Source organism: Dama dama, chromosome 5 (genome assembly GCF_033118175.1).
Source record: "Dama dama isolate Ldn47 chromosome 5, ASM3311817v1, whole genome shotgun sequence".
Classification (NCBI taxonomy): Eukaryota; Metazoa; Chordata; class Mammalia; order Artiodactyla; family Cervidae; genus Dama; species Dama dama.
The window spans coordinates 122,729,818-122,753,654 of record NC_083685.1 but is presented as its reverse complement, the minus strand read 5'-3'; the positions used below and the strand labels follow the sequence as shown (position 1 = coordinate 122,753,654).

Here is a 23,837-nt window from a genome sequence, read left to right as displayed (position 1 = left end):
TAAGGTGTAAGAACTAGATGGCCCCCCACCCCAGGTAAAATCAAGCCCCAAACGATGGGAGAAGCCCCCAGAGAACTTCCAGAAGGGCCTCTGGTGCTGGCCTGAGACTGAGCCGGTCTGAGATCACAAAGCTGGTGTAGGACCAGGCAGCACTCCCCTCCCCACCCTCTGGAAGTTGTTTTGAGAGCACAAAATGAGGAAAGTGCCCGTGGATTCTGCCTAGCTTGAGAGACAAACCGCTGCGAAATTAAAATTCAGTGTCATCACGGGATACTCGGCAAGCAACACAATTAAGAGCGTTACTTTCCAAACAGAAAAGGAAGAGTCAGCATGATGTGATGAATCACGACAGGGAGAGTCCAGGGAGCTGGTAGGGAATTTGGGATGAAGGCTGGGAGGACTCCTGAGGATGGGGGGGCCCCAGCTGGGATCTTAGGGATGAGCAGAAGCATCCCAGGAAGAGGGAGGTGGGGGAACTTGCAAGCGGAAGGCAGAGCAACTTGAGGAGCTGGGAGACAGACGGTCCCTGAGAACCAGGCTAAGAATCCAGAGGCTGGAAGGAGGAAGAAACCAGGAAAGGGACAAGAAAGAGCCGAGAATGGGAGACAGGCAGGTCCAGAATCCTGAAGCAAGTGGAGCTGCCCAGAGGGGCAGCAACAGCCTTGAAGTGACGCGGGGCTGGGCTCACCCAGGTCACCAGAGAAAAGCGAATAGACCACCTGCAAGGGAGTGCCAAGCACAAGGCCCAGGAGGTGCTGTGTGCTCTGGACACCTGGAGAGAGGGAGAGGCTGCAGGAAAGGACGCTGGCCGCATGGCCCAAACTGGCAGGTCATAAATCTGTTCGAGCAACACCCAGGAGCACATGTTATCACCTGGCAGGATGCTAATTTTTTTAGGTGGTAGTCAGGGACCTCCCTAGTGGCTCAGATGGTAAAGAATCTGCAATGCCGGAAACCTGGGTTTGATCCCTAGATCAGGAAGATCTCCTGGAGAAGGGCATGGCAACTCCCCAGCTCGGCAGTGCCCCAGAAGGGCACTCCAGTAGTCTTGCCTGGAGAATCCCATCGACAGAGGAGCTGGGGGGCTACAGTCCATTGGGGTCACAGAGAGTCGGACACAACTGAGCGACTTTCACTGGGATAGTAAAGAAATAAAAAGGCCAGGACACAGGTGCTCAATAAATTGTAATTACGTCTTGCTTAAGAGCATAAAGATCGGAGCAGTCTGTGTATGACAATCACCAACGATGTGACACTGAGGAGGCCGGCCAGGAAGATGCTAAGCAGAATCCTGAAGCAACAGGGAGTATAAACAGATTTGTCTCCACTGAGTTTGTACAAAGATCTAAACCAAGAGCAGAAAGTTGATTCCCCGCAATACAGTGTGGTGAAGCAAGAGGAAGACTGGATAAGCTAAGAAACAGCTAGTCTGGCAGCAGGCCTCTGGTCCCTCTCGGGGCAGAACTCGGGTTCTGGCGCCCGAGTCACGTGACCATCTGTGACTAACAGGGCCAAGGTTTTCTACTGTCTTCCACGCAGCGGGTCACACACAGTGGACTGCTCATGTTAACCAGATTAGTAAACATCTCACTCCAGGTAGAAGCCAGAGGTGATCTAAACCATGAAGATCTAGCAGAACCCTCGGCTGGAAAGGAGAAAGACGCACTTCAGAGCAAGACCCAATGAAACAGCTGCTGCTGGCCTGTCTACATTGGAGTCAGGACCCTCCAGAGAGGGGATTGCAGTTCCGTAATGGGAGTCAGACAGGGACCTCCTCAGAACAGCGAGGCAGAGTCCAGGGTGTCACGCGGCCTGGAGTGGCGGGCTGGCCCTGTGCTTTGCTTGCTGTGCCAACACCCAAATAACCTATGAAAGAAAAGACATGGCAGCATTTATCACTCGCATGTGATCTCTGCTCAGAGAGTTTCCTTTCTACCAAAGCTCCTTTTGGCGCCCTTGGGGAGGGGTCTGATGTTCTGCAGTACAAATGGGGCAGCTGCTTGGTGGGTCCATGCATCACTTTTTTTTTTTCTCCTCTGATTTTTTTTTTTTTTTTTATTAGCATCACTTTTTTTTAATAATTTTTTTTTTAGTTTTGGCTCTGCTGGTCTTTGTTGCTGGGCTCGGGCTTTCCCTAGTTGCATCGAGCAGGGGCTACTCTCTAGTTTCAGTGGGAAGGCTTCTCATTGCAGTGGCTTCTCTTGTTGCGGAGCACAGGATCAAGGGCTCTAGGCTCAGTCGTTGTGGCACATGGGGCTTAGTTGCTCTGGGGCATGTGGGATCTTCCTGGACCGGGGATTGAACGCGTATCTTCTGCATTGGCAGACAGATTCTTCACTTCTGAGCCACCAGAGAACCCCCAGGCAGCACGTTTTAAGCAGAACTCTGGCACATCTGTCCACCTGTTTGGAGTGAGCGGGTGAGTCAGCTGGCCCCTTGCTCTGGACCCCAAACTGGGATTTCATGCATGGCATGCAAAGGATCAGCAAAGGATTCCATAGTTTTCAAAAATAAGTAAAATAATGATGATAATGAGGATGAAACTGAGTTCCAGGTCCAGGCACTAGGCTAAGAGCTGTTTTTGTTTTTTTTTTTTAATATGCATCATTTGATTCATTCATACTTAGCCCAATGAGGTATGTGCTGTTACATATAGGTGTACCTGTGCTAGAGTGTGTAGTGTCCATGTGTATCTATGTGCATGTTTTCTAGCCCTGTTCACTGAAAGGGCAAAGGGACCTCAGTAGCAATGGGCACACCTAGAGGCCAACTCTTGGCCTTCAAAAGGAACCGGAGGCCCCTGGAGAAATGGCTGACCCTGGAACTGAGGGACGGTGGGTATGAGGTGATCCTGAAGTATTTTGTGATGCCAGGAAAGGCGTCAGTGCTAAGAAAATGCAGGGTATATCACCCATAGGACATGGAGCCAATGGATGGGGCTCCCACTGGCCAAACTGGGGACATTTTGAGCGTCAGACTCAGTAAGGACAGTAGTATGTTACAGACCTCTGGAAACAGGAATCCATGCATCCACGCCATTAACAGGTGTGCAAGCAGGACAAAGAAAGGCTCCTCACAGTCAGGATGCCAAGGGCCAACTGGTCACTCGAGGCGGGCGCTGGAGGTGGGGCTCATCATTTTGCAGCCACCAGATGAGTGTGCGCAGAGCACTCAGGCAAGAATCACTGGTGAGGCTATGCTCAGGGGGAAGTGTTGACAAGGAACCCTCCTAGGGCGATCAGAGCATGAGCTCAGGTACAACACGCTGAGTGTGCATGGGAGGCCCCGGGGAACCCCTGGTGGACAGACCCAATAGGGGGCAAAGAGAGAGAAAAGAGGCACAGAGGCACATTTTGGGGCCCCAGCTGGTTAGCAGGTGCAACCATGTGACTGGTCATCTACTTGGCATTTGCGAACACTAGAGGCTAGTCCTGTGGAGTGTCAGCAGGCGGTGGGTGGGCAGAGGGGTCAGTGAAACAGCCTGACGTCGAGGTGGCAGAGAGGTAGGTGAGCCTAGATTCGTCCATCAAAGCCGAGAGCAGGGAGTGGAGGCAGGTCCTTGGCTGAGGACGAAGATGCAGATGCAATGGGACAAACTGTCAAAAACGCCAGCGATGTTCACAAAACCTGCACATGAATGCTCATGGTTCCACTGTCCATAGCAGCCCAAGAGTGGAATTTACTCAACACCCATCAACAGATGAATGAATAAAGATGTGGTATATCCATAAAATGGAACATCAGTCATAAAACAGAATTAAGTACTGACAACCTACAACACGAATGAACCTTGAAAGCAGTGGTGAGTGCGAGCAGTCAGACAGAGGACTACACAGTGTATGATTCCAATTCTATGAGATGTCCAGGAGAGGTTAAGTCCCCAGAGGCTGAAATGAGGGTCTGCCGAGGGCTGCAGGGGGATGAGAGGATGCTAATGGGAACAACAGGGTTTGTTTGGGGAGAATGAATATATTCCAAAATTGATGGTTAATGGCTGAATAACTTGGTGAATATACCAAACCCACTGAATTGTACACTTTAAATGGATGAATTATATGGTACAGAATTATACTTCACTAAACCTGATGTGTATATACGTATGTACGCATGTCTGCCTCACAAGGAAGAGAAGCAAGTGTAACTGATCAGGACTATATGAGGCCTTCCCTGGAGAGACACCTTCCCCCACCCCCCAAGTCCTCCACCTGCCCCTTGTCTGGAAAAACTTTAGCCAAAGAATAAATTCAATCAGAGAAGTGAGAAAATGCAGAAACAGAGGAAAATAGTCAACAAGACAAAATAACAGTTATTAAACAAAATACCTTTAGTTCCTCCTCAAGGGCTGCAGGTAACATCCTCAGTAATATCCTTTTGGCTGTTTCACAGATACTGAAACCCCAACCAGGCGGAAGTTGTTAACAACATGATGATCAGACCGCAGACGTGACATAAGCTGCTCCATCTTGCACAACTGCAAAAACTGGCCTTAAGGAAATGGGAACTGACCCTGGATCTGAAGATTAACTGAACTTAAAATAATCAAGGTGACATTGATCAGATCACTCCATGAGAAATTTCAAGATGACTATTGGAGCCGACTGTGCTGTTCTGCACGTGGCACCCCAACCCCACGTGTGTACCCCTGAAACTCCCCCTTAGAAGCTCCTGCCCCCTGACTGACAAGGGGAAATGGGTTCTTTGGGACATGAGTCCACATTCTCTGCAGGATTGCTGGCTTCTACGTAAAGCCATCTTTCTTTGTAACCAACACTTGTCTCTTAACATTGGCTACTTGACCAATGAGCAGCCAACCTGAGTCTGGTGACAAAAAGAATTGGGGTGGTTGTTTAAGGCAGTATTCTCAAACAGTACTGGGCGCCAGAAGCACCTGGAAAACTTGTTAAACCGTGTCAGGTCCCAGCACAGCAGGCTCCAATTCAGTGGGTGTGGCGGGCACCTGAGAATCTGTACTTCTAACCCATCCCCAATGCTGCTGGAAATGCTGTCCAGGGAACCATATTTTCAGAACCACAGGAAGTCATGGCATTTATTCACTGCTGTTGTTCTAAAATTGAGATCTAACTCACTTACCATCGAATTCACCCTTTTATTTTTAAAATTGTTTATTTTTATTTTTGGCTGCGCTGGGTCTTTTGCTGCACATGGGCTTTCTCCAGCGGCAGCGTGTGGGGGCCACTCTCCAGCTGTGGTGCCTGAGTTTCTCGTGTGGTGGCTTCTCTTGATGCAGAGCAGGGGCTCTAGGGTTCAGTAGTTGTGGCGCATGGGGCTGAGTTGTTCCACAGCATGTGGGATCTTCCCGGACCAGGGATTGAACCCGTGTCCCCTGTATTGGTAGGCAGATTCTTAACCACTGGACTACTGGGGAAGTCCAGAATTCACCCGTCCATTTAAAGTGTACAATTCAGTGAGTTCTACTGTATTTGCAACATTGTGCAACTATCAACAAACATTTTCAACACCCTCAAAAGAAACCCTGTACCCATGCGCAGTCACTCCCGTTCTCCCCTGACATCACCAGCCTCTAACAACCACCAACCCACCTTCTCTCTCCATAGGTTTGCCTTTTAAAGACACTGCATATAAATAGAATCATATAAACCATGAGCTTCTGTGTCGGGCTACTTTCATGCAGCATGATGTTTTCAGGGTTTGGCCATGTCACAACACGAATCCCAACCCCATTCCTTTTCATGGCTGCGTGATATTCCACTGCAGGAACACACCAAAGCTCATTTATCCAGTCATCGGGTGAGGGACATCTGTAGTGTTTCCACCTTTTGGCCACTGTGAATCATGCGAATATAAACATTCAAGTGCAAGTTTTTGTGTGGACATGTTTTCAGTTCTCTTGGGCATACACGCTGGAATGGAACTGCTGAATCACATGGTAACTCTACACTGCACTTTCTGGTGAAACACTAGCTGAGGGGACAGGCTAGGGCTTGTCTGTCTCCTTACCCTGTGATGCTATGCTGAGTATCTTCTGGGCTTTTTGGGTTCTACCTCACTGTGACTCTTCCCTGGTGTTATGGAGGCACATCTGGAAACTGAAATGATACTGAAAATGTATTATAAAGGCTGAAGGCACATTTCTTGATCTTAATAAAAGATGATGTCTGTAGAGGTTGTCATACAGAATGAAGTAATTCAGAAAGAGAAAACCAAATACTATATAATATTGTTTATATGTGGAATCTAGAAAAATGGCACCGATGAACCTATTTGCAAAGCAGAAAGAGACAGATGGAGAGAACAAACTTACCGATACCAAGCAGGGGAAGGACGGGTGGGATGAACTGAGAGACTGGGAGTGACACATACGTGCTACTATGTGTCACTTGTCACAACAAGTAACGAATGAGAACCCACTCTACAGGGAACACTACTCAATGTTCTGTGGTTACCTAAGTGGGGAGGAAATCTAAAAAAGAAGGGGTATGTGCATAACGGTTTGATTCACTTTGTTGTATGGCAGAAACTGACACAACATTATAAAGCAATTATAATCAATAAAAATTAATAAAAAAAATAAAGTCAATGTCTGACATTTGTTTTTTCTTCCAGAAAAGGGGGAAATCACTATGCCAGTCATCTTTCTTGCTCTGCTCTCTTTAACAGGAGATAGCACCATCCTCCCCACTTCTGATCTTTATCGTCACTAGACTTGACCTGTGTGAGGTTCAGGCGACACACCCACCCTCACGAGTGCACCTGACAAGCAGAACCTTCCTTCTCAGGGCCCAGTCGGGCACGAAGCAACGCCACAGGTAACAAAGTGGTTTGGGCAGATTTAGAGTTTATTTGCTGCAGTTCCTTGGCGCTAGTTTACAATGCAAAAAACAAACAAACAAAAAGAAATTGGAATAATAATTATAATTTTTAAAAAACCCTGTCAACAACTTTCAGTCGTTTATATTTTGACAAAACTTTTTTTTAAAACAAATACAAAATAATCTAAAAGGAGAAAAACTATACATGGATTATTTACACCTCTGATAAATAGACTAATACTGATCCAGGTGCCTCTCTGTCTAGGTAATATTCACCAGAACCTGGGCCAAGGACTCAGATCACCAGAGGGGCTCCAGCACCGGCCCAGACTCCCTGGCTCTCGGCTGGCCCTGCCCTGGCTCTCTCACCCAGAAAGGTCAGGTTACCAGCCTGGACCCTCTTCTGTCACCTTCACAAGCTCCGGCATTAAAATGCCTGAAACCACTCCAGGGAGGACCTACACCAAGGGGAGGGCCCAGAAAGCACCCCCACCCCCCTTTATCAAAGCTATTTCCAGAGATGCAAGCCTGCCTGGAAGGAGTCGGGGGAGCCGGGGTCACACGGCCTGGGAGGGGTCTGGCAACGATGGCCCGGCCGGCCCTGCTCTGCCTGGACTGGGTGCTGGGCCCGGACGAGAGTCCCTGAGAGAACGGCAGGAGAGCGGTGGCCGCGGCTCCTTCTGGCCATGTGTCAGGAGTGGGGGCCGAGCCCTCAACCCTGGCTCCCCCCGCCCTGGCCCTGCCACGCAGGTGAAGGCCCGCTCCCCTCCAAGAGCCACCACTAAACCCATGGTGTGGTCCAAGTGAGGGCCAGCTCTGAGGCAGGGAAGGCCGAAGCCCTCAGGTGGTCAGGTCAGACCCGCTCCTTCCTCTAAAACGAGGAATGGAGTGTAGGGGCAGAAGGAAGAAAAACCAAATAAGAAACAGGTCATCCCAGACCCTCGGATGGGACTGCCTTCCTCACAGTTTTGGTTATTAGGTATGTAGCTCGAGGAAAGATGATGACTTTCTATTTTAAAGCCCGACAAGAAGGACTCCTGAAAGAGAAAGAAGAGCGCAGGCGGCGGGCAGACTCCCTTCTCCCCGTGGTGCTCCCCAGGCACCAGGAAGGACAAGCACTGACTGGAGTGGCTGGCGCTGCCCTGCAGACCCCGAGGCTGTCCTCGATGCGTGGCCCCCTCCTCCCTCTCGCCACCCCCTCTCCCACCCAGCCAAGCCCCTATGAGCACGGGGAGGCAGTCTGCCCAGCCCCTGCCCTGGGCTGACACCTGCAGCAGTGGTCCAGAGAGCTTCTTCTCCAGGGAGAAGCTTCCCGAAGCACATGGGACAGAATGCATCTGGACAGCTCTACTTTCTCTCTTTCTTTAAAAAACAAAAATATATCTTTATAGTATGTGGCTTCTCTTCCATTCCCGCCTTTTTCTTAACATATAATAAGATACGGATACACGTATTTATGGTACAGGGTTGAAGGCTTCTTCCCAGGGAATAACCGAGAGGTAAATGGTCGGCTCTGAGCTCTGCTCTCAGACCTGCTGAGCGGAGACCTGCGGGGGGCGGCCTGGCCGACAGGAGCTCTGTTCTTTTTTAGAGAGAAAGGCTCAAAACCCAAGTGTGAAGGCGTCAGGCCCCCTTCCTCAGGGGTGACCATCTACCCTTCTCCCACTTAAAAAAATTAGCAAAAGCTGAAGCTAGTCTCTAGGAATTCAGGGTGATGCTTGGCCAGACGCTCCCACTCTGTCGGAGGCGCGGCGGCCACCCCGGGCCTCACTGGCTGGAAAGCACTCGCCGGGCACGTGGGCCCCGCTGGCTGTGCAGACTCAGTGTCTTTTCGTGGAGGACACTTTCTTCTTCCGTGCGGCCAGCATCTCGTAGAAAGGGTCCCTGCTGATGGCCGCCCTGCAGCACAGAAAAGGAGAGAAATCAGCAAGGACCAAGGAACAGGAGATACAAACCCAGGCCGGGGCTTCCTAGTGGCAGCTGTGCCCACACGCTCCCCTCAGCTGCCTGACCATCCCTGTCAAGGCCACATCATGGCATCAGCCTTCGCTGGATCCACACGTGGCACAGAAGACAAGTCTGGAGGGAGATGAGGTACAGGTAACAAGGTAACTGTGGGGCGCTTACTGCCTGTTTCAACCAAGTAATCAGCTTAAGTTCATGAGTCCTCTACACCTCACGGCTGCGCTCTAACTCGGGAAACAGTCGCATGCGATGCTCCAGCTCTGTGACGACAGAGGCTTCGTCTGCAGCAGTGACTGCCACACAGCCCTGTGTGTCACCTGGCACGTGGGCATCTGGCTGGGCAGCTGCAGTCTGTACTCGGCAGTCTCTGAGTCCCCAAGTGCACCAGCTCAGCAGCCAAGACCTGTCACTGGGCAGCGGGGGCCGAGCAGCGGCCAGTGGCCTGCCCCACATCCACAGTCTGGTGGGGACACAGCCCGGGCAGCCTCCACACTGGCCCCAGAGACACCTGCACAGGTGGTGACAGCAGGCCGTGGCCCCCTGCTGCCCCTTTACACTGGTCATTCTCCATGTTCAAGCAAGCTGTGATCCACAATTTGAAGTTTCATTTGCTTTTCCAGAGAAGTGGTATTCCAAGTGCCGACAGTTTCCGGGCTTGTCACAAGCCCATGTGACTGTGGACTCTGCACTTGACCAGGTGCACAATGGCTCCTACAAGCTGACCAGGTCCTGTTCACAAAGAGGACGTGTGCACGGGAGGCAAGACCTGGACAAGGCCGGGACGAGTCCCGAGGGACTCTGCCATGCGGGTGTCTGACCACATGGAGAGGTTGGGAAGGAATCCTGCTTCCGTCTTCAGGGAGTCAGGGCGAGGAGCCAACCCCCAGGGACGCCACGGGACATCTCTGGCCCACATGAGGGGCCCAGGACACATGATGTGCTCAGGTCTGGAAGCCCCGCCCAGCCGCACATGTAGGTGTGCTCCTTCTTGTGGTCATCCTCACTCTGGTCCCAGGGACACCCTTAGGGGATGGCTGGGTCATGCCTGATGAACGCAGCACCAGTGGGCAGAGTGCTCCCAGGAGGAAGAGCCACTGAGACAAGCATGGTGATGGGCGGTGGGCATGATGGCGGGTGGGACAGGGTTCACAGAAGCCCCAGGGGGGAGTGGGGAAGAGGGGCTGCAGCAGGATACCTCCCCTGTGATAAAGTTGGTGACAGGCAGAGCAGGGACCAGGAGAGCCCTGGATCTGAGGATCTGTTTACACCTGCCTTCTCCCAAACCTTCTCTTCTTCACAGCTCAGTGGGGGGTGTGGAGCTCTGCTTTATGATCCTGGATCACTGCCACATGACTTTGACAAGCGTTCACCACTTACCCTCAACAGGCCTCAGTTTGCCCATCTGTAAATGGGACAACAGTGTCTCGCAGGATTAAGGAATTATAAAAGGGAATGGTTACAATTTCCGCTGAGCTGTCACCATGAAGATGAGACCTGCTTCCAAAGACATGAGAAGGCCAGTCTGGCCAGTGGCATCTGTGCCTCTAAGCCTGCTCACCAGTCCCCTCTGTGGGGCCAGGAGAGGCTCTTGGGAAACCAAGATGTGAGGTACTCTCTGAAAAATGTCCAAGGGTCAAGAATCCAGGGACCCAGTGAAAAGTCACCCGGGAATCAGAGTCGGACCACCCACCATGGATTCCGCACAGGGTGCTGAGGTGGGCGGGCACACACAGGTAGCTGGGGTGTGACTGTCTGGGATGCGAGGGCCCAGCGTCATATGTCACCTACTTGATGCACTTGATCCAGTCCTCCTTCTCCTCGGGCGTTGGGGCCGAGATACGGTAGACCGTGTGGTTCCCCTCAACCACGCGCCCATCAGCCTCCGTCTTACAGGCCTTAATCACCTGGTCTTTATTGTCGGGGATGTAAAGTTCAAAGCAGTTCTGAGAATTAAGAAAGAGAGGGAGAGCAATAAAGATCCAAGAAAGCTGCTGACCAAGAAAAAAAAAAGGTTCATTTATTTCCCCAAAAGGAAAATTTTATTAAAAAAAAAAAAAACGTTAATTTCTTTATTCTGACTTTCATAGGAAACATACATTTTCCTTTGAAAAAGAGGAGCCTAAAAGTGGAATTCTGGAGAACATACATTGTATATAAATAGGTCTTACTAGCAAAGATACCAAGCAGATACACATTAGCTCTACTCCTAACCTATAGAAAATATGGAGGTAACTGCAGGTAACCGAATGCCTTTTACAGCCAAGTCAGCAATACAATAATCCAAAACAAAGGAAAAATATTTATAAGCCATCTGAAGATCAAAAAATAAGTGGCCCAATCATGAGAGCTTGCTAAAGCCTTTTAAGGAAGAATAATCCTATACCTTGTGTGATAGAAAGTGACACTAAAGCAGATTGACAGAATGCAAGACATTATTTAGTTTCTTTCACCTCTGCCTTACCTGTAAAGATAATTTTAAAAGTTAGGCTAAACTAAATTAGTACTTCTGGAGTTTTTTCAAGTCCTTGACCCTTGAGTAAGGCGGGGGTGAGCACCGACCTTCTGCACAGTAAGAGACCACGTCTGATGGACAGGTGGCCTCCGTCTGTGCAGCAGAGGCTCGGCCTCCAAGGACTCGGCCCAGCGCAGACAGTGTTCCACTGCAGCAGTCACCACTGAGAACAATCCGCTTGTAAGCGGACCCGCGCAGCCCCAACCATGTTGCCCAGGGTCAATGGTAAACCTTTGTGACTTCATCTTATGTTGAACAGCTGCTAAGCCCATCTCTTCTGTCCCTCCGAAGCAGCTCATCAAAAACACTCACTGGTTTTTTGGAGTCTTCCACCTCCCGGATGCTCAGGTTCTCTAGCGGAATAATTCCCCGGGGCTCCTTATCCTGCAGAAGAGATGGAGAGAGGAGACCTCACTGCTCGGCTTCCGAACACCTGTTCTGTTACCCTCACACAGAGACTCAGCCCAGCTCCTGCACCTCCCCGTGACCTCAAGTCCACAAATCAGCTCTAGAGCCCACACCCTACATTCTAAAACAAGAATAGGGTCAAGAAACGTGTGGGTGTTGTCAACATATCACAGACGAACCCCTACAACCGAGAGGCCTTTGAAGAGGTGCTTCTGCAGATGCTCTGACAGCATGAGTGTGACAAGAGCTATTGGTGGCCTTCCAGTGGGGAATGTGTAAGTCCCTTTCACACAAAAACTATCTTGCTTCTTTGCCTAACTCATCTTTCAAGCCTCAGTTCTAGTGTCAGCAAAGCTAGGAAGCCCCAGTCTCACCCTGGGCGCCCCTGTTCTGTGCCCCCAACATCTGGACTACAGCTGCATCATGTGTCACTACCTTATCATTACCTCCGGCACCGTCTTCCTGCTCCAGGCTGTAGGATCCTCAAAGAGACACTGCCTGCCTGATAACTCCACCTGGACCAAAAAGGCACCTAGACTCCTGTCCAGAACAGAGCCCCGCGTCCTCTCACCCCCGACTAGCCCTCCTCCAGGGCTTCCCATCTCAGCCAAGGCCACTCCCACTCCTGCCGGCACCTGACCAGCAGCCTTCACCTCCTCTCTCGGACGTCCAGACACCAATGGCCAAAAACTGTGTTCCAAGGTCAACAGTTTAACTGGGCTATGCCACGCTTCGTAGAGCAAATGTTCCTAAAATACCATGTGCACCCTTTTGATTTGCAGACTCAGGTTTCTTTCTCCTTTTCAGGGCAATAATCTCATGACCTGTCTTTGCATTTGCATGTCTTGGTATTCTGGCACTGGGAGCATTCTCACCTGTCCTCTGCACCTGTTAGCTTTCTCCCCCCGCCCCAATATTTTATTTATTTGGCTGCACTGGATCTTAGTTGCAGCATGAAGGGATCTTTAGCTGTGGCATGTGAACTCTTGGTTGCAGCATGTGGGATCTAGTTCCCTGACCAGGGATTGAACCCAGGTCCCCTGCATTGGAAGCCTGGAGTCTAAACCACTGGACCACCAGGGAAGTCCCACTAATTGCTTTAACGCTTATCTTTCAATCTCTGGGATTGTCTCAAGCCTTTCCTCTAGAACAGGAATTATATTTCTGGCTAATCATTCCTTAAAGTTTTAACTTGTTAATAAATAAGTTATAATTCCACACTTATATAGCTATATTTTGAATATGCAGTTTTGGTTCTTACTTGTTTTTAGTCTGAAACTTCTGGAGGGCCGGATATCTTGTATTCTGGCAGCTTCTGACCCCCAGGAGAGAAGTGAGTGGAGGGAGCGCCCCCCTCAGACACCCTGCGCCCTGACTCTCCCCTGAGGCCGCTGGTGTCCAGCGCGGGTTGGAGCTGACGCGCACTGCAGACCCGCCACGGACAGTCTGCTCACATGAACACATCCTCAGAGCTTTTACTGATATAGCGAGTCCTGTTGTTCCACTGTTCCCTGGTTTCTACCCTTCAGCAGACCTCTCTACTCTCCATCCACAGGGGTAAAGGGAAGAACTCCTGCTGAGGTTGCTTCTCCTGGACTTGGGCATGGGGCAGGGAGGTCTGGGGTTCGCTGGGCCTGACCATACAGCAAGGGCCCTTCTGCTGGCCCCAGGATGCGCCAAGGCCCCTTCTGCCAAATGGGAAGCGTGCTGAGCTCTGCCCTTTCCTTATCCGGCTGTCTTGTTCCCACTTATTTCTACTAGATTTTCCCTCTTTATTAGGTAATTCCATGAGGATGTCTCCACCGACCATCTTGAGCCCGAGGCTCCCCCATCAGCATCTTTGCGAACGTTTTCTCTGGTTCCCACTGCCCGATAAAATGCTGATGCACTGCTAGACTGAATTCAGGTAACACTGGCATGGTCGGCGTCATTTTAAGAACCACAAGCTTCTAGACTCTCACTGCACTACCACTGAGACCGCCGGGGACCTAGGGGTGCACTGCTGAGACGCCTGCAGAGAGTTCATTCTAACCCAGAGACCAACGAAAAAGACCCAAACAACGTTTTAGAGATGTCATCAGTCTAGAAGAAAAAAGGCAATACATGTCGGGGGAACGGGTGCAAAACAGAAGAAAGTTTACCAAATTGTTCACAGCGGTACTTTGAGGGAGTTAAAAAAAATGTTTGTCCTGTTTTTGGTATTTGAAATACATCACTCTCCTATTTGAAAGGATTTTCATAACAGAAAAGCAAAGCTGCAGAACTTCTGAGGCATGAGTTCAGCCCCCGTTACACACAAAATCCCGGTCAGCCTCCCTTGGGGACTGCTGAGTGACTGAGTCACCAGCTGGGGCTGTCACGACTCTCACTGCCGGGCTGAGAAGCCACACCCACATGACGTCTACCAGCTGAAGAACCGCCGTGAGGGACAGAGTGGAACCTGCTTACCCCTGAGCTGCAAAGGGTCAGGCGTGGGCCTGCCTCCTGGCTCCCACTGAGTGTCACACAAACACGACCAGGACTCTCATCCCATTGTGCCCCACCTTTATGATACAAGATGCTTCTAAAATCCTCATTCTCTCAGGAGGACCTCGATTGCCCTGACTTATGTAAGACCCTCGCCAGTGCTGCCAGCGGTATGTGTTTTCTTTTCTGATGACCAAGGAACAGGGCAGAAACAAGAGCACCAGCCGTGAGGAGCCTGTCTGAGAGGGCTCCAATCTGAGGCCACCAACCTGCCAGGCTTCCTGGGGGCTCCTTTAGAGGGAGCTTCAGAAAAGGTTTTGCTGTACAATCTTTATGCTCATAGGTCTTGTTACAAACGGGACTTGTATGTAACAAGTATTTGTACTGTGTTACAATTTCATTCCCACTGAATAAAAAACCAACAAAATTTTCAATTTAAGTAAACATCAGTTTCTTAAAACTCCAGGTAGTCTCTAACTTTTCCCATTTCATTTCACTTTCTTTCCTCTGTTATACATTGTGCCCTTTGGCTATTCCTTCTAAATCAAGTGCTTCAGTATTCCAGCTACCACAGATGCGCATTCTCCAAATCACAGTTACCTCTGTCTCCTTTTCAGTGGGGCCACAAACTCTCCCCTGGCCATGGATCCAAACTCATTAGCTGGGCTCCATGACCCCTTTCTAATGCCATGTATGACATTCTCTGCCACTGTCTCCCAGCCAGGCACCAGCTGTCCCAGTTGAGAGCTGGACATTGGCTCTGAACTATGGTTCCTGTGGCCACACACCGCACACCATGCCCAGGCCCCAGTTTTGAGATTCCTCTTAGCCCTTCCTCTTCACTTAAAACTCTTCTCCTGCCCTCAGAAGCAGCATCTGACCATCACCCCCACCTCCTCCAATCTTGTCTGATTAGAGCTGTTTTAACCACAAAGCCTGGCCCCCCCTGGTCCCAGCCGACCAGCAGGCGCTCACCGTCGTGTATTCAAAGTAGTAAAGGCAGTTGTCAGTCAGAATGAACCAGCGTCTTTTCCAGGTCTTTACCCTGCCACCTGCAGAGCAAAGAGAGATGTGTGTTGGATAGGAGTCCACTGGCCAGGGTGCGGGACGAGGAAGCGAGGACAGGGCGTCAGGAGGACACTGAGACCATGGCAGATTTACATCAGTTACGAGACACAGAGCCAAAACAGAAGCACCTTTCACAGTGTGAAAGTCTGTGGGTACAAGCAGAGCAAGCAAGTTGGGCGGCCCCCTGCAGATGACATCAGGACAGCAGATGAGCGCAGGGGCTGGGGAGGGAGCTGGGACAGCGATGAACCAGAGAAGCGTCAGCAGAAGCCCATGGATGCAGTGGAAATGGGGCACACAGAGGAGGGGAGAGGGTCAGCCCCCTGGCCACGCTACACTGCCGGTCCACCAGCCCAGGGTTTTGTCAGAAAAGGGCGGGAGAAGAACTGGGAAGTAAGACATCTTAATCCCCTCACAATCAAATCCAGTGTTCCTGGAACAAGGAACCCACAGTCCTGCAGTTTCACCGTCCAGCCCACCTTGCTGATTGTAGTATGTTTCTACTCTGACTTTTTAGGTTTCTGGGCCAGTGTCCTAAATTCCCCCAGAGTCCTGGGTGGGACAAAGCAGGATTCCTGGAACAGGGAAGAATCCACTGGTAGGCTGAGGTACCTATTCAACTGTGGACTTCTCACCAGAAGCTTGAAACAAAAATAACTGGAGGAAGAAGCCATAGGCCAAGTGAGCTCTCACGGGTGGCGGTGAGCTGGTGAAGGCTCCCCTAGTCCTTTTAAATGTTCCTCAATCAAAGGAAACGTCAGAGTCATGACGTTATCCTGAGATGATGTGAAGGAAGAGAAACTTTGCCATGACCTGGGTGAAGGAAGGCACACTCTGCTCCCAGTCTGACCCTGAGCACAGCCATTCTCCTCAACGCACACCAGGTCCAGGAAAAGTTTTCTGAATACGAACCAAATGAAAAGCCTTCACGTGGTAAGATACGCAGGCTGTTTCACAAACAACCTCGCGCTGCCCTGGACAGGAGGCGCTCTCTCTGCCAACGTAACCTATAGAGGGCACCGCTTCTCCGATCCTCACAGAAAACAAGGACCACAAGGTGTGAATCCAATGACCCCAGTCACGTTTCCTCGCTTGCCCCTCACCCCCAACAGATGAGCAGGGGCTTTAGAGGGAGTGTCTCCAGCTTCCAGGATGTGGCTGTGCCCTCACGCCTGGCTTCCTCAAAGGACCCGATTGCTGGAGCAATGCAAGTCCCATTCCAGAAATAAAGGGTCCAGCACAGGTCCTGGCAGCAACTCTAAGGGCTGCCTGACTTTCAGGCTCCTGGCACGGCTCTGCTTGGATGCCCAAGCTCTGAGAGGTTAAGCGACTGCTTGTGAACTGCGGAGGTTCTCAATGGCACAGACCTTGGTTGGGGAAGGAGGCTGGCCGTAAGCCAGCGCGTGCTACGCCCCCCACCCGCACCCCCTGTCCCGTGCTGGTGTCAAGCAAAGACTGACTCTCTCCCCCACATCGACTGCCAGCTTCTGTGAGCACGTGCTTCTGGCCCCTGAGGCCCTAGGGCAGGAGTCAGGAAGACCATGGATGGAAATATGACATGCATGAGGAAATGGGAGAGGCTGGGCAGAACCAAAATAAATGAGGAGAAGGAAGACAAGGATATACTTAGGACTGGAGCTGATTTGCTGTGAAAAGGAAGCCCGCCCCCGTCAGCGTCTGAGGAAGTGGCTCTTCTGCCTCTTGGGCCTGCACCCCCACGCGGGGCACCCCACACAGGACACCTCAGCCCACGCCCACTGCCGTGCGCTCCCCTCACAGGACTACCCCGGGGGCCCTCGGATCTTGGGAGGTTGTGGAAGAGGGATCAGATGCCAGAAGGAGGAAGACGGGAGGAAATCGAGGACAGAAAGCAAAGCTGGACAAAGCCTCTCCCTGGCGAAGAAAGCCTGGCTATTTCCCAACGACCTGCTGCGCTAACAAGCTCCTACCATGGAGCACTGCGTGGTCCCAGGGGCACATTCCATGTTGGAAGGAAAATAGACAAGAAAGAAGCAGACAGACTGATGCGCGCACCTAAGACAGTCCCTGAGGAACTCACAGGACCACTGCCCTGCCCACCGGCCTCCACCCCATAGATATAAAGGCCTGACTCTGGCTCCCCGGGAGTTGGGAGCCACCTGACAAGGCCCCAGAACGTTTTACAAACATCAGTGTTGGGGCTGTTCTTTCCTGTGTGGCTCTGCTCAAGTAACAGACACCCAGGGACTCCTCATCTGGAAAACACGTGCCCCGAAACCAGCAAGGGGAGGGCAGACACCAGCGACATAACTAAGAGGCCAATCTAGGGGTCTGAATGATGACTCATTGATAAAGAGGGATAAAAACAAAACATAAAAAAACAGAGCCGAGGTTGTAATGCCCTCCCCCAAAACAGGAAATTAAACGGAAGGCCTTCAAGAAGGGGTTTTGGGGTTTTTGTCTTTTTTTTTAAACCTTACTTGGCCTCATTCTGAGTTTAAGAAACACCATTTCCCTTTTTCATGCAAAGGCAAATGTCCTACGTTGTCTAATTTAATTCTTTTCCTAGTTTGCTTCTCTGGTCATCGGAGGTGTGTCAGAAGCACACGGCCGTGGGAGTCACTTCCTTCTCCTCCTCCTCTTCTCCACTTGAGAAATCTCGAAAATGCATGGGTGTCAATTTGAATCAACAATATAGCATCCGCCTGACCAGTAAAGTCCAAGAGAGAATTCAGTGACTGCTTTGCTTGCTTTTAAAAACCCACTCTTACTGCGTTTTCTTACACTATTGCCCTCAGGAAAGTTCAAATTATTCCACATCTGGGCCCAGCTGTTGGACACACCGTGCACCACCCCTACCAGGGAAAGATGACAATCCCTCCGCACCCCAAGCCTGACCAGTTCCCGAGGGACTGTATGGTAAGTTAGAAGCAGCATTAACACTACCACCAGCAATTAAAAAACAAAATAACCAAAAAAATAACAAAATAAGAAAACGCTGCAGCGATTACAGTGGCCTGGGCAGAGCGAGCGAGCAGGGTTGAGGGGATTACATACCTCCTGGAGTTTGGGGCAAGGAAAAGGAGAGCCAAAATCATGGAAACATACAAATGAGGGAGAAAAGAAAATTAAAACAAAGAAATTAAACCCGACTCCTTAATCTTAAGGTGCACTGTATTAGTCATTCATGTCTGCCTGGGCGGGGGATGGGGACATAAAAACAGTCACAGGGCAAATGCTGCTGTCTGGCGTGGGAATAAGGGGCCTGCCTCATCTGCCACGTCCTACCTGGTAAAGGCAAGACCCGAGGCACCACCCAAATCCTGGCCCCAAAGATGCCACCAATCAGTTCTCATCGAGCTGACATTTATTACTATATCCAGAATCCAGAGCAAACACAGTGAAGATTACTTTGGGAGAAATTAAATGTCTCTCTTTGGATGGCTACTCCTATTTAAAGTGTGAAAATGCACACTCACAAGCCTGTGAATACATATGTACATATGTGTATACACAAGAATACACATTCTTACAGTTATATGCATACACAGACATACACATACAACTAGACGGCCGGAAGGCCCGCCTTCCGTGGCACACACACAAACAGGGGTGATTCTAAGTGTGCTACGGTGAAAACACGACAGGAAGAGTTTAGGAGGGTTTGGTGGAGGTTCAGAAAAAGTAATGCCATGACCTAAAAATGAGTTTCACATTTAGTTAAATTTTTTTCTTTTTTAAAAATATGGGATGCCTCATGAATTTACATGTCATCATGGTGTAAGAACCAAGATAATCTTCGTACTGCTCTAAATTTAGTATCTGGGCTGTCAAAGCTAACACTTAGTATTAGCATTTAAACAAATTTCACTGGAGGGGAAAGCAAACCCAAACTTGGATATACTTCTTACATTTCCAGCAGGTTTCCTTTTAACTCTGTCCACTTGGCAATCAGGACGCAGAGCAGAGTGGCTGCCACTGGGATAAGTAATTTTAGAGCCTTGACTTCAAAGATTCTACTGGCTTAAATATATATGGCATGCTGACCAATTTGAGAGACATAAAAAACTCCGATCAGTGAGGTGGTGCTTTAAGGAGAATTTATGAATTAAGTCATTATGTATAAACACAAGGACTTAGAATTTTAAAAGAGTATACAAATTCTCCTGAACGAGACAAAAATTGAAGATTCCATTTCAGCACTTCCCAGATGTGTCAGTAACAGCCTAGGATGTAATAAGGACTTCTAATCTCACTGGGACCTACAGCTGGAATGGTGACAGGAGGATCATTCCAATGACACCTCCTGAGAATGCAGGAACCCACACATCAAAAGGCCAAGGCAAAAAAACACCAGAGGAATGTACTCTCTCAGTGGCCAAAAAATTAGCATCATTATGTCTGGGGGTTCTCCCTGTGTGCTGAAACTGTCAATGAAACAGTCACAGGTACATGTGCGTAAAAACCTACTGCTCCTTTTGCTCACTCCTGTCCCTCTGATGGCAGATCATGACCACACAGCTCAGCAATACCAGCTCACTTTTGGCAGAGGGAAGGGGAGCAACTTTTAGTTTTTCTGAATGAACAAAATCATTAATGTGGCTGATTTGGATTGGAAAGGAGGGGGGAAAAAAAACCAGCGCCCGAGAATGAGTAAGAGTGCCGTGGATTGCGCTGCAGCCAGGGCCCTGGGTTTGCCATGCACGCTGCCTGTGGGGAGCCAGATGCAGAAGGAAGTGATGATGCACTGGGGGTGGGGGAGGCGGGAGCACTGGGCACAAACTTGTGATGGGAAGTAGAGAGATGGGCACAGCTGGCCACCCTCCCAGTGGTCAGGGGGGCTGGGAAGGGAAAAGGACGAGGTCCTCGGGGAACCGCCTTGAAACGAACCCTCCTCAATCCACCCCAGAGAGGTAGCATGGAGCGCAAACACCCGTGGGCAATATTCATGTGGGCAAGTCTGCCCCAGGAGTCTGTGTGTCCCGTGGGGCGCTGGCCGTGCATTCACTGTCTCTCGGGAGGCACTTCTGTCAGAACAGTAGGAACTCATACCACAGTCTCTCCTTAGCGCCTCCTGTACCAAACCCCCTTTCCCCACACTGCACGTGCGGCTGTGCACACGCACATCCTTTCTAAGCTTCTGTGAGGAGCCCTGACCCAGAGGGCATCACTTACCAAGCTTCAATAGCCAGCCTTCTCGGTCTGGGTTGAAAAAAGTGTGGGTGAGGTCATTCCCATCGTCTTCGGGGATTTTAAAGGGTTCATTTTTTATGCTCTCATACAGGTTCTGGAAGAAAAGACGACGACGTTGCCCGTCTCCGACCCTAGAAACACTTCTCCCCCGCCCCTGCCCGTCACTGATGCAATGAGCATCACTGCGTGCCCTGCACTGGTGGCACGAGAGCCCTCTGCCTTCAGGACCCAGAGACAAAAGGAACAGGGGCCTAACCGGCGGGCAGGAAAAGGGGAGACCAGCCCAACCTCCACGTGAGCCTCCAGTCTCAGAGCTATAAATCACTTTCCCCCACTGACTGCTCACTGGGCCTGCTATCAGTTTCTTAATGCAATTCATATAGCTGAGTGGACGGGCCGAGCAGACACTGGATTGACCCCACGTCCCTCCTGTCCCCTCCATCAGCATCGCCTGAGCCCGTGGCCTTGAAGGAGAGCTGAGCTCACCCGGAGCAGCTCCTCGGGCAGGTCTCCCCCATCATTGATGCCTCGATTCATGGCGATGAACCTCTCCACGGTGGGCTTATCTTTGACATTGGGGTTATGCAGGCTGGTGTTCAACATGATGATGGCAAATGAGAGGACATAACAAGTGTCTAAAAGGAGAAAACAAAATCCAGTCAGAAACATCCCACCATAAAGAACAAGAAACGCCAGGTGAGACTGAGATTACAAAGCAGTGCCCCCAAGAGTAAGCCAAACCCACACGTCTGGACACACTCCAACTGAGAAGGGCAAGGCACAGGAAAGAATGTAAAGCGCTCAAGATGTAAAAGTGTTTCATTTTTCTCAGCTTGTAAAAGAAGAACATGTACAGAGAAGCACAATATATGAAAAAGAACATATAAACTACCTACAATCCCACTACCTAGGAATAACTTATTTTGCTTTCTTACATAAATGTGCCTACACGTAATGTATCACAAAATGTACCTCAGAGGTTTGACAGAAAACAGCAAAATTCTGTAAAGTGATTATCCTTCTATTAAAAAATAAATAAATTTTTTTTAAAAATGTACCTCAGAGATACAGACTGTAACATAATTAGAATTACAACAGATACATAGTTTTGAGGTCTGCTTTTGGCTAATCTTATTAGCATTTTTCCATGTCAATAAAGCCTCTTTATAAAAACATAAATTTTAACAGTTGTACACTTCATAATTCAAGAGGTGCCCTTACTTAGATGCCTACTACCTTACTGGCAGACTTTGGATAGTTTCCAACTTTTTACTATTATAAATACCATTTATTTATTTTTTTTATTATAAATACCATTTAAAGTGATGTCCTTAGGCAGGAACCTAATCCCTCTGGTTTTAGGAATGACCCAGTACCTAGAAGAGAAGCTGGCAGGTGCTGCCGACCTCAGGAGGGGACGCCCCTCGTGCTCACCTGTGGACTGGAACACCCCGTGGTTGCACTGACAATAGCGCTGGGCGAACGCCTCCATCATCCGGTCAATCTTCTGCGCCTCTCCCGGCAGCCGGAAGCTCCACAGGAACTGCCTGGAGGGGAAGACAGGGTGTGTTACCGGACTGGGGAGAAAACCTGTTTGTGAAAGATTTCTGCAGTGAAGGGAGATGCGGGGCCTTCAGCCTTCTGTCAGATGGAGGCTAACCACTCCACATCTCTGTCCTCTCAACAGGAGGGAATGTATTTATGAAAAGAAAAAAAAGAAAAAGATTTTCCTATTCAAAAGAATGGTTCAGCTCTTCAGACGGATACATAAGAACTCAAATTAAAAGAACTCCAATTTCCAGAAAGAAACAAAAAAAAGACATAGCAGGAAAAGAGACTTTCTATCAAAGCAGTCACTACTGAGCCCTTTAAGTCAGAGACCCGTGGCCAACAGCTTTAATTCTGGATTTTTTTCATCTATCTAAACAACAACACAAAACATGGTATTATTCACACTTAAACAGCAATGAAAATACCAAATTACAATTTCTCAAAAAGCACAAGGGGACTACATTTAGCAAAAAAAAAAATTAATGTTGACTTTTTTCCTTCTAAAATGAAGGGCACACTACCTATTTCCTGTTTCAGGGCAAGAAATTTAAAGGATTTTCTGAAGTGAAATTGGGAAAGATTCAAAGGGGAAATTTTCATCAATTTCCAATGATAAAGATCTGAGGAAGAGTTTTGCAAATTTTGCTTTCAATTTAATCCCCTTTAACCATCCAATCATTTCAATCATAGATACTCAAATCACCACCCAAGGTACAATTTCACTACAACGCCAGGTTGTGCAGGACCCACGGTGTCGCAAAGAGTCGGACATGACCAAGCTGAACTGAAGTGTGCAGGACAGATCTACAACCAGAGACCCGTCTCCCTCAACAAGGTAGTGGCTGCGAACACACTCACCGTAAGGCCTGGACAAGGTTGAGATCGGTGAACTCATGCAGCTCCACAAACGCATGAAGAACCTGGATGTTAAACTCGTCTCTAGCAAGAGAAACAAAAGATACGGGGTTAGGGAGAGCAGAAGTCAGACAATGATGCTGAGAATCCAGGGTCGTGCAGACCCCCAGTCAGGCTGCCTCCCAGGCTGAGCGCTGAGACCGCCCGCAGCCCAAGAGGCACCCAAATGTCAAATGAAAGATCTGCAGCCCTCTGTGCACTGGCTGAACACAGGACAGCAGCTGCTGAACACCTCCACCTGCCCGGGACAAAGCTCGGGGCATCTTGGAGTTTGTTTCTCTAGGTAACTGCCGACTAACCTTCTCTACTGCAGGGGTCCCCGGAAGTCTTACCTCTCCCCCAGGTAGTCGCCAATGGCTGTTTTGTTGAGCCCTTCACCTTTATACAAGAACTGGGCAATGTCTTCACAGGTGTTCTTCAGCAGATCATTCTCTATTAAGAACTGGATCCCCTGGAAAGGCAGCAAAGATGCCAATAGTGCTTCAGACGCCAGGAACACCCAGGAAGGAGGTGGGGGCACAGGAAGAATGGGTGCAGGTGCTCTGCACACAGAGTAAGTATATAGTGAGTACATCCTATGTTCTGCAGGAGGCAGGGCTCATGACATGAGCTGCACTCCACAAAAGGGAGGGAGGCTGTCTCAAATGCCCCCGGTTCCCGCTGACAATGTGGAAACCCCCACTTTACAGACTACAGGCTCTGGCTGCTGTCTTTTGTCACTTACTTTTTTAGGATCCATGTTGAATTTTTTCCTGCCCATGGCTACCTGTTTGTTCCTCTGCATATTTTTCCTGTAAAACAACCATCACAGCCATTTAAGTATTCTCGGTGATCGGGAATTTTTGAAAGACTGACATAACTCCCACATGTGTCACTTAAGTGCACTGATTTCTGAGATTTATCCAGGAAAGCTCAGGCACACTTGGGTCTAACTATGGAAGGTCAACTGAAATCCTGACCGTGGTCCTAGGCGCCTTTGTTTCTTCTAC

At 49.6% G+C, this 23,837-nt stretch overlaps 1 protein-coding gene across 3 annotated transcripts in view; it reads right to left on the bottom strand.

Moving 5' to 3' along the window:
- Positions 1–6,800: 6,800 nt before the first annotated feature.
- The window catches only part of CYTH1 (cytohesin 1), a 71,658-nt gene continuing 54,621 nt past the window's right edge, over positions 6,801–23,837 (bottom strand). For 2 of the 3 annotated variants that reach the window (XM_061144653.1, XM_061144654.1), the window contains exons 4-13: positions 23,573–23,639; positions 23,181–23,299; positions 22,792–22,872; positions 21,817–21,929; positions 20,869–21,017; positions 20,364–20,476; positions 15,118–15,196; positions 11,581–11,652; positions 10,545–10,699; positions 6,801–8,690 (exon numbers count right to left, since the gene is read on the bottom strand). In XM_061144653.1, the coding sequence (XP_061000636.1) occupies positions 8,612–8,690; positions 10,545–10,699; positions 11,581–11,652; positions 15,118–15,196; positions 20,364–20,476; positions 20,869–21,017; positions 21,817–21,929; positions 22,792–22,872; positions 23,181–23,299; positions 23,573–23,639 (1,027 nt within the window). In that variant the 3' untranslated portion in view covers positions 6,801–8,611. The remainder of the gene's footprint in view (positions 8,691–10,544; positions 10,700–11,580; positions 11,653–15,117; positions 15,197–20,363; positions 20,477–20,868; positions 21,018–21,816; positions 21,930–22,791; positions 22,873–23,180; positions 23,300–23,572; positions 23,640–23,837) is intronic. The other variant, XM_061144652.1, reaches the window with a different exon arrangement.